General features: G+C 52.8%; 1 protein-coding gene across 6 annotated transcripts; it reads right to left on the bottom strand.

Moving 5' to 3' along the window:
• Window positions 1-253: 253 nt before the first annotated feature.
• Window positions 254-3,901, bottom strand: ZBTB32 (zinc finger and BTB domain containing 32). Of its 6 annotated transcripts, none has more exons than XM_047788678.1 (6): window positions 3,843-3,901; window positions 1,798-2,771; window positions 1,465-1,538; window positions 1,287-1,355; window positions 999-1,163; window positions 254-812 (listed from the first exon to the last, which is right to left on the bottom strand). In XM_047788678.1, the coding sequence occupies exons 2-6, from the start codon at window positions 2,670-2,672 to the stop codon at window positions 568-570; spliced, it is 1,428 nt and encodes a 475-aa protein (XP_047644634.1). In that variant the 5' UTR covers window positions 2,673-2,771; window positions 3,843-3,901; the 3' UTR covers window positions 254-567. The 6 variants fall into 6 exon arrangements, with proteins under 6 accessions (XP_047644634.1, XP_047644638.1, XP_047644635.1 ...); XM_047788682.1 differs by having other exon boundaries at window positions 1,798-1,845; window positions 3,843-3,883; XM_047788679.1 differs by lacking the exon at window positions 999-1,163.
• Window positions 3,902-10,138: the final 6,237 nt, after the last annotated feature.

Below are 10,138 nucleotides of genomic sequence, written 5' to 3'. Positions count from 1 at the left end.
GAGGCCCAGACTCAGACTTCGCGTGCCACTGCTTGCTGTAGAAGGGACGAGTAACTTGTGTTCTCACAGCCTCCCCCCACAGGGCTTGCTGCTAAGTCGGTCAAGACACCGAGTCCTCGCGTCCCGCTGCTTCCGGAGGAGGACAGAGAGCCCCGGGAGACGGGGCGGTGGCTGCCGCGATGAGCCACCAGGGGTCGCTGCAGGACCAGGGGCAAGGTTGCTCACCGCGGGCAGACTAAAGTCTGGACTCGGCTTTATGGTCCTGGGAGGGGGCACAAGAAACTCTTTATTTTGGTGATGAAACCGCCAGTCCCCGCACAGTTAACTTTCACTCATGCAAACTTCACTGCCGTCGCTCAACACAGGTTCGCCGGCCCAGGCTTCTGCGATCCGCAGTCAACGGGGAGAGAGCTCTCGGCGCCCCTCTTGCGGCGCTTCTTGGAGCTGAGTTTGCTAGGCTCAGCCGTAGCCGCGGTGCGGGGTCGGACGCCCAGCTGGCCCACCCGTCCTGTCTTACATTCTTTAATTGTACATTTAACTGAAGCCAAAGAAGCTGCTGACAATCCGTCAGGTGGAGGAAGAGGGTCTGGAGGAGGAGGAGTAGAGGAAGGTGGAGCGAATGGTCCATCCTGGTGGGAGCTGGCTGGGCGAGTGGCCGCGCATGTGTGCCTGCATGGAGGCCAGGCTGGGGCAGCCGGCTTTGCACAGAGGGCAGCGGTAGGGTGCAGCCCCGTGCGTCCGCAGGTGCTTGGTCATGGCTGAGAAGTCCCGGGAGCGCTGGGGACAGAGGCTACAGGAGAAGGGCTTCTCTCCTAGGGCAGGTCAAGGGGAAGGCTGGTGAAGGAAAGAAGGAGACGACGAAGCCTGGCCTAGTGGTCGGTGGGGGCAATTGGGCAAGGGAGTTGTGCCGGAGCCAGGTGTGCAGAGAGGGACTTAGGAGCCGGCCCGCTGGAGTTTGGAAGGAAGCAGACAATTCATACTGGGCAGGGTGCCCATACCTGTGTGAACACGGTAGTGCGTCTCCATCTGATGTTTGAGTGAAAACCTCTTCCCACAGACAGAACAAGAATAGGGCCGAGACCGAGCGGGAGGGCGTGGGGGAGGGTGTCGGGGAGATGCGTGGCCTGCTGTGGCCACATGACCCACACAGGTTGCAAGTTCACCTGTGGGGACAAAAGGCAAAGGAGGGCAGGGCTGGGAATCCCAGAGCTGGATCACTGAAACTCTCAGGCCAGACATCCGGGGCCACAGTGGGGCTGAGGCAAAAGCGTCCTCACCCTACTCACCTGTGTGCCTCTGATCAGCCTCCTCCATTTCCCCAGGGCTGAGTGCTGTGGGGCCCTGGGGGAGGGAACCTGGAGGGAGCAGAGTGAAGTACGGATCCTGCTCAGCTGAACTCCTGGAGCCCCAGCCCCAGCTGAGAGACCACATTACAGCGTGCGTGCCAGGCAGTGAGGGGCTTACCTGGGGTAGGGCTGGAGGAGGCCAACTGGTTCTGGCTCCAGAGGCCTTTGTGGAGGTTCAGGGACAGTGGGATCCTGGGAGTCGGATGGGGAAGGGTTACAGCCCTGGCTGCACCTGGCATCCTGGCCAAGCCCTTTCTCGGGAGGGAAATGTCAGGAGTCCTCTGCTGGGGCTGAACTTTGGCTTTCCCTGTGGCAGGAGCTTCCTGACCGCTCTCCAGCTCAGAAAGTGTATAGTGGAGATGAGAGATATGGTGCCCTTCCACCCCTCACCGCTGCCTGTCCGCAGCCGCTCCCTCCCAGCTGGAGGTCTTCCATAGGCCCTTCAACTCACCTCTGGTCCTGAGGCCAGACCTCCTGCCAGGCTCCAGTGATGGGGGTGCTATGGGAGAAGGGAGTGCCATATCTGGGCGGCAATAGCAGGATGCTCCACAGGGCAGGCGGGCCCTCCCCCAACCAAGGGGCCTCAGCCCACCAGGGCCTAGGGGTGATGCCAGTTTGGAGGGGACCTGATGGGGGAAGGGGGCCAGGGAGCTCCCGCAGATTTTCCTCAGAGCCCCCTGGACCATCGCTCACCCGCATGATCATTTCTTGCTTCCCATGGCCAGTGGGGGCTTGGTTAAGTTTCTCCTTTAGTCTCATCTGCTCCCTTTGACCCTCCCGAGTTGTCTCTGCCATCTCAGGGCTCTCTCTTGGTCGCCTGTGCCTGTGCAATGTCTCCTGTTCTTGCTCACCAGCTCTAAAGAACGTCTCTGCTCTCTCGTTCTCTCCAAAGCCCTCCACTCCTCTCAGAGAATCCCCTGTGGGTTGTTCTGGTTCCTTCTGTTGTTCCTTCAGCCTTGGACCCAGCTCGTCTTTGGCAGGGTCCCTTTGAGCTCTCCTGCACGCCTCTTCCAGGGACTGTACCCCCAACACTCTGGCTGCCTCCTCAAGGGGCCCCAGTTCCCCAGGTTGCAGCTCTAGACTCTCCCCATAAACAAAGTGCAGAAGTTGGGCAAAGGTAGAAGGGCTGATGCCTTTTCCCAGAGCCCAGCAGCCCCTGCGGCCCAGCTGCTGGCTCACACCTGCCAGCACCAGGCTGTGGGCAGGGAACTCCTGGCTCCCCACTGTGATCAGGGTATCACATAGTGCTGGCCGGAGCCTGGCTGCTAGCCGTACCAGCCGATCAGAGCCATAGGGACTAGGCAGTCTTGTCGGGGACAGGGGCATTTTGCCTTGCCTGGGTACCAATCTCAGAGGTTCTGAGAGAAGGGCCACAGTGTGGGGTCCATGGTAGAAAGGGGAGGGAGGAACAGCATATTCTCAAGCCTGTGGAGGTGAGGGGAGAAAGAGTGAGTGGTCTGAATCCGAACTCTCTGTCCTGAGGGGAGCAAATGGACTAACCCAAGAGAGGACCTGAGCTTTTCCGGAACCATAACAGGGTGGGGGTGGTGGGAGAATGGCTGTTAGACCAAATTCAGGACTTAGAGAGCAAGGGCCAGACGGTTAAGAACTGTATCAAGCAGTGGGGTGAAGACCAGAATAGACGGGTCCCGCCAGCTGGCAACGTCTGACTTAAAGGAAGCAGACATGGATACTGCGGCTTCTCCAAGCTCCTCTGCAGGGAAAGACCTCTGAGTAGGCCAGGCGCCCCTCATTCCAGACAGAGAGAGCACCACGAAACCCAGTCAGCCCTGGAAGTTAGGGATGGAGCAAGATACAGCTTCAGGAGAAAGTTCAGTATGTCCCCCTGCTGCAAGCCCATCAGGCGGAGCTGAGGGTCCCGAGAGGAAGAAAGGGCAGCAAGGCAGGGGTCGTAGCCACAGGAGGGCAGGCTCTCAGGCATCAATCGATCATCTCCCTGAGGCCCAAAACTTCTAGAACCCATCCTCAGAGAAGGAACAGGAAGAGACCAAAGAGTCCCATGCAGTGAGTTAAGAGAGGAGGTCAGAAGCCACAGGAGACAAGGCTCCTCGCTCAAGGATGGAGAGACCTTGCAGAAGCCTTGACCCCTGAGGAAGGGGAGAAAGGGAAATGGGAACTATAGAGGGAGAGGCCATTTCCTCTCAAGATTAGGTAGGGAGATGATGCAATTTTGTTTTTTATAAGCCAATAGTGAAGAGTAGAAAGACAGACCCCAACAAGGCAGAAGTTTATCACACATCAAAACCACCACTTTGGACTTTAAGAAAACTGGGAACTCAGAAACAGAGGGACAGACCTAAGTGTGCCACTGCCCAGCAGGCGTATTCCTGGGTGTGGGCTCACCGTGAGTATGGACCCTATAGGAGGGAGGATTACTGCTTGGCTACCTTGGGGAGAGGGCCACAGGGTGGCAGGAAATGGACCGAAAGGGAGCTGTAATAGGAAAGTCTCAACTGGGGAGAGGCCACCACTCACCGGTTGTAGCTTCCTCCTGGACACCGCATGCTCTGAACTGATGTTGGGGCTCCTGTTCCCCACCCTCACCCCCCACCCCCCCCCACCCCCGAGCTAGCCCCGCCTCTGACCTCACAGCCTTCCATTGGGTGTCCCAAGTATCAGTCTGCCACAATCCCCCAAGGGGTGTGGTTTTAAACCCCTGGCTCCACTTCACCCTTCCAGGAGAGACCATGGCTCTACTCCCAGAACCCAGGCATTGTCTCCTAACCTCCTGTCTCCTTATTCATTTGTGAACTCCTAGAGTCATAGAAGGGTCTCTAAAGCAATAAGAACTTGGGGATAATCAAACCAGCATTTGACTCTCATCTTTGCCATTTACTGGTTGAGTCACCTTGGGCAAGTCACCTCTCTGAGCCTCAGTTACCTCACCCATGAAATAAGGATCACCTCTGCTTACCACAGTTGGAGGTGGCGGGAAGATGACATGATGAATGTGAAAGTGGTTTCTCGGTACCTCGCATTGCTCAGATAGTATTAGTTCTGTTTCTCAGAGGTGTCAGGAGAGCTCTAGCAGCTGGAAGCTGTTTCTACTTCCTCAGAAGTAAAAAGGACTGAAACATCCGGATTCCAAGGAGAGTGTGAAGGAGGACCCAAGGCATGTCTCCGGCTCCCTCTCCCTCCCTTGGTACTAGCAAAGCCCTGACTGCTTTGTGGGAATGACCCCTGCCATCTGAGCCACCACTGGGAACTGGCTGTGTGAGTGACTCAGATCCTCCTATCAGGCTGTGAAGGGGGCAACCCCAGGAAGGGCCTGCGGTGGTCTTCGAAGAGAAAAAACTCCTTTTCTTGGGTTGATGACAAATGACATTTCTCTGAAATCAGGACTCTGGGGTTTCTTTCACTTCCTGCCTAGGGGGTGAAGGTCCTCAGAGATTTCCCCTCTTTTCACACTGTAGCACTCCTTAACCTGGGGAAAAGATGAGGTCTGAGAGACTCACATTTCTTTTTCTGTTTCTTATTATTTCATCATTCCTCATCCTGTGGCAGATGTTTCATTCATAGAAGAAGTGTTGATAAGTCGCTTTATGATATGTGCCTGGCATATCACATATGCCTGATAACTGGAAGATGAACAAGTCAGGCACTGGTGGGCTGCTCTGATGACAAGACACAGTTTGGTTCTCCCTAGGCTTCTGCTTTAGATTCCAGACCTCTCCTAGACTCAAATATTATATCCCTAAACTCCTGTTTCACCTTTTGGCACCAGGACTCCAAATGTTCAGATCAGCCTTCTACTCTCTCTCCGGCCCTAAGATGCCATCCCTCTACCTTTCATTCTAGCTTGGGTGCAGGCAGATATTAACCCTTCCTGGATCAGACAGGGTGTGCCAATGGGTGGGGCTGGTGGAAGGGCAATAATAGTGTGGGGAGAGGGGAAGATGAGTCAGAGTGAAAGGGAAAATGCAAATAAATGGGCAAGCGGTATTCATCTGCTACTCTGATCGTTAAGTATTTTCCATTTCTGAGCTTTCTAACTCCTCACACTACCACACCCAGAGACTCATTAGATACCCATATAAAACACTAGACTTGGACACAGAAAAGAACCAATCTCTGATACGTATGTATACAGAGGGACACATCGTTCCTCCAACGCAAAAGTACATACTCCCTTATTCCTTAGGTGGAATAAGTGGGGAAAGAAACGCTAAGTTTAGGTATAGGGTCTGGAAGATGATGTCGTCACTCAGTGAAGTGTGGTCCCTCTCACCTCCCAGGCCTACATCATGCGCCCATGACTCAGCTCCCCCACTGGTGGTTTGCCAATTGATCAAAAGAGTTGGAGATTGCTCAAAGGGCAGCCTTCTCTTATCCAAATGCAGTTGACAAGAGGAGTGTCACTGGGCTCTCAGGAAACCTAAAAGGGAGGGGAAGGGGCAAGGGGACTCCCTGTTTGCTGAACAAAAGCCCCCACGAATGGGAAACCCTACCTTTCCTCCCACTTGGTGTCTACCCCCACCTAAGGATATCCCTTTAGAGCCCGCCTCCTTAGAGGTGTCTCTAGAGCCCTCTACACCTCAGCCCTTCCTCCTTTCTCCCTTTTTTTTTTTTTTTTGTCTTTTGTCTTTTCAGGGCTGCACCCGAGGCATATGGAGGTTCCCAGGCTAAGGGTCTAATCAGAGCTATAGTCGCTGGCCTACAGCCACAGCAATGCGAGATCCAAGCCACATCTGTAACCTACACCACAACTCCTGGCAACACTGGATCCTCGACCCGCTGACCGAGGCCAGGGATGGAACCCGCAACCTCATCCTTCCTAGTCGGATTCGTTAACCACTACGCCATGACGGGAACTCCACTTTCTACATTCTTGACTGCATAGCCCAAACCCTCTTGCATTGAGCAGTGACAACAGAAGCAGAAGATAATAGCACTTTGACTTGGAAGAGTAGGGACATTGCTGTTTCTATTCCTGAAAAGACTCTCCCCAGTGTCAGAGGCCTTGCCCTCCTTCCACTTCCCCAGCTGACTCAGTAGGAATCGCCTGCGATTGAGGGTGAAGCCACGAAAAGACAGGCTATGAGGACACAAGCCCACATCCTGGGAGTGGGCAGAGTAAGTAGGAGAGTTAAGGTAAATCATAATTGGAAAAGAAGTATGTGGAAAAGGAGGTGTGATTTTCGCCTCTCCATCCTTTCTAATATTACTAAATAAAGCTTGAAATCTGCTATTTCTTATTCTTACTGATAGGCTTGACCAGAAGCCACTTCAGGCACAACCCAGCTTGATGTAAAAATGTCAACACAGCAATATAAGTATGGCTTCTCTCTAAATATTTTAATTAAACTAAACTAAACCATCAGAATATGCCAATTAGAGAGATGATTGTTTTATGAAAAATATTCCCCCTTTGTCTTATGTAGTAAACACCCAAAGGCAAGTTAAACCAGATACAATTTAGAAAAGTTCTGTGAACTTCCCACTCTTCTTTGGAACACATTGTTTTCCACAAATTAAACTTCCCACAGCATTTTATATAGATTAAAACCAATTATCCAAACCTTATATAAACCTTCAAATGTTCACTCTTTTTAGTTAAGTACATCCAACACATACCAGAGAAGAGACCCCACAGGGTGAGTTTCTTTCCTTCCTTGAGTTTATGTTCTGCATAACCCAAGATCTGGATCTGGATCTAGTAACAGGCAGGTGAGCTGAATCTAGGTCATACAGAAACCCTTTCCTAGCACACCTTGTGTGGTTTAAGTGGCAAAAGAACCAGACTAGAAGTTAAAACAACTTATGTTTCAAACACATCCTCACAATGGATGGCTTTTTTTTTTTTTTTTCCAGTGCCTGAGCCATGTGGAAGTTCTACTGGCCAGAGGTTGAACCTAGGCCACAGCAAGAGCACAGCAGTGACAGTGCTGGGTACTTAACCCACTGAGCCACCAGGGAACTCCTGGGCTTGTTTTCTTCAGCCCTAACATGGGTCTAACTCTTCTGAGGCCCTCAACTTCCTCACAGGGATTGTTTTCTTTTTCTTTTTCTTTTTTTTCTTTTTAGGGCTACACTTGATGCATATGGAGGTTCCCAGGCTAGGGGTCTAATTACAGCTACAGCTGCTGGCCTACACCGCAGCCATAGCAATGCCAGATCTGAGTCGAGTCTTCAACCTACACCACAGCTCACAGCAATGCCGGATCCTTAACCCACTAAGTGAGGCCAGGGGTTGAGCCCGCCACCTCACAGTTCCTAGTCGGATTTGTTTCCACTGTGCCATGACAGGAACTCCTTTTTTTGGAGGGGGTGGGGATTGTTTTCAAGACCAGTATTGACTATCAGTATTGCCTCAAACCCAGGAAGAAGGCCCCACTCTGGCCTCCTCTAGTTGTGTCTCTCTCTGTGGGCTAAGGAGTCTAAGGTTAGCCAGGAAGTGCCCACCTGGAATCTGTGCCCCTCAATTCTAGACTATGCTCTGTGAACTCGGAACGCTGGACCTCCTGGCCCAAATGGCCCACTTCAGGGCTTGCACAGGCCCCCCAGTTCTGTACTCTTCAGAGTGGACTATGTGACTGAGGTAATTGTGTGCCCGGACTGGGTGGGAGGGGCATGCAGACAGAGCTTGGACATGTAGGCTATAGCATGTGATGCAGCACCTTGGAGTGTGTGCCAACACCAGGTGTGGGGAGAAGAAGGGAAATCATTTCTAATCTTGCTGAGGCCCCATAGGTAACAGGAGAGCCTGCTCTATTCTAGTGGTTCTTAACCTCTCGGGATCACTATCTATTTTATTTTTTTATTTATTTATTTTTTTTTTGCTTTTTAGGGCTGCATCTGAGGCATATGGAAGTTCCCAGTCTAGGAGTTGAATCGGAGCCACAGCTGCTGTCCTACACCACAGCCCCATCAATGGCAGATCCAAGCCGCATCTGTGACCTGCACCACAGCTCACAGAAATGCCAGATCCCCAGCCCACTGAGCAAGGCCAGGGATCGAATCCTTATCCTCATGTATACTAGCCGGATTCGTTTCCTCTGTGCCGTGATGGGAACTCCGTCATGGAATCAACCCTTTACATCAGAAAACTGGAGATTCTCATTCTTGCATGTGAATGACAAGAGAGTCACAGACTTCTCTGACAAGTTAGACTCCTTATCCTTGTGGCTGCTTTTGCCCTCTTCTTCCCCCCCTCTCCCTCCTCCAATCAAGCAATACACATACAGTTTTTCTTAATTTTTCCAGGAGCTCACAAACCCTTGTAATCCCCTCATAGGCTACCCTCTTGCACTCCCACCCTTGGTTTAAGAACTCTAGGTGTACAGGAAAGCACTCTGAAAGCTTTAATGCCACGTGGAACTGGAACAGCTGAGTGAAATTAGCTATCAATACCTTGCCCCTTAAGTATCAAAAGATCTTCAGTAAAGACAACCTGGGAGATTTCCTGAAGAGTGGGATATCTCACACACTTCCTCTGTTTCCTCCCGTGCTTAGAGGATATCTTCTGGAATGATTAGAAAGAGTGTGGGGAGGAAGGGGGGAACAGCGACTAAAGGGTCTCAGACACAACTCAATCCTGGATCTGAGGTGGTTCTAGAGCCGCCTCAAAGCAATTATACTTCATGCAGGACAAACAATCTGCTGGGATTCAGAGACCTTCCCCTCCCTGGAACCTCCAGAAGACCATAGGCCTAACCTCCTGACCATGTTGTCCAACCTGGACCCAGTACTGGAAAATCTTCCAAGAGCACCCCAAGCAGGAATCCAGAGATGCTCCCCACCCCCCAAGCCTTGCAGTTTCATACTCCCTGCACAGCCTGGATGCAATGATTCTTGACAACTTCCCACTAGGCTTTCCACCTCATCAACACTCTCTCAGCCCAGGCTGGATCCAAAGACTCCAGAAAACCTCTCAAGAGCACACTAGTTTCATTTCTTGGCCAATGATTCCCAATAACCTCTGGAGAGCCACAGGCCTCTCCTTCTGGTCACAGATCCAGGCTCAGTCCAGAGACCCCAGACAAGCTCTCACAGTTCAGAGACCTGTACCTCATGGTCAATGACCCCACACAGAGCTCCCAGGGCCTCCCACTGCCCCACAACACACTTCCAAAGCAGGCTGCCTCAGGGACCATGAACAATTCATAGGGAATGCTGGCCTGGTCTCTGAACAGCTTGGCCCAAAGGTGCCCAGGAAGCCCCATTTCCAGCCTCTCCAAGTCAGAGGGCATCTCCGGAGCCTAAAGCCCTCAGCCCTCCCTTCCTGATCCTCACAATGACCACTCAAGGCCCCGTATGCCAGCTTTGCCTGGGCCAGGCCTAAGCCCAAAGAAAAGTAAGAAAATCCATGGCACTCACCGACTCAGGCCCTGTTTCTCTCCCCACTCAGCCTCCCATACAGTCAGGGCGGCACAAGCCCCAGCGTCGGTTAGAAAGTGGACCAGCGGCGCGGCGCGAGGATCGAAGCTCGAGGCCAAGGCCGTGTGCACAGCTCGCTGGTGGAGCCTGGATTCCGAGGCAGGCGCTGATTGGCTGCAGCGCTGGCCACGCCCTCTTCCCTGAGCAGCTCCAACAGCCTGGGAGCCGCCTAGGACAGCTCCACTTCCCGGTGCCTGCCGCCGGACCTCTGCTGATTGGCTGGGGAACTCGTGCCCACCTTGCTGGTGCTGTGGAGGGACAGGGCCTAAAGTCTGATTGGTTGGCGGACGTAGGATTCAGGCCTCAAAGGTTGAGATCTTATCCGCCAGTCGGCCCTCAATGCTGATGGGCTGCGGAGATTGCCCTGTCCCACCCCCTCTATGAAGAACCTGGGT

Source organism: Phacochoerus africanus, chromosome 8 (genome assembly GCF_016906955.1).
Source record: "Phacochoerus africanus isolate WHEZ1 chromosome 8, ROS_Pafr_v1, whole genome shotgun sequence".
Taxonomy (NCBI): Eukaryota; Metazoa; Chordata; class Mammalia; order Artiodactyla; family Suidae; genus Phacochoerus; species Phacochoerus africanus.
Note: the sequence above shows the minus strand (reverse complement) of the source record. Positions and strands in the feature narration are given on the sequence as shown.

Excerpts from the sequence above, each read along its gene's own strand:
- ZBTB32 (XM_047788678.1), bottom strand. The coding sequence starts at position 2,672 with ATGCCCCTGTCCCCGACAAGACTGCCTAGTCCCTATGGCTCTGATCGG. Across the intron at positions 1,539-1,797 it reads GTCTGGCCTCAGGACCAGAG|GATCCCACTGTCCCTGAACC; the intron begins GTGAGTTGAAGG and ends TCCGACTCCCAG. Across the intron at positions 1,164-1,286 it reads GGCTGATCAGAGGCACACAG|GTGAACTTGCAACCTGTGTG; the intron begins GTGAGTAGGGTG and ends TTGTCCCCACAG.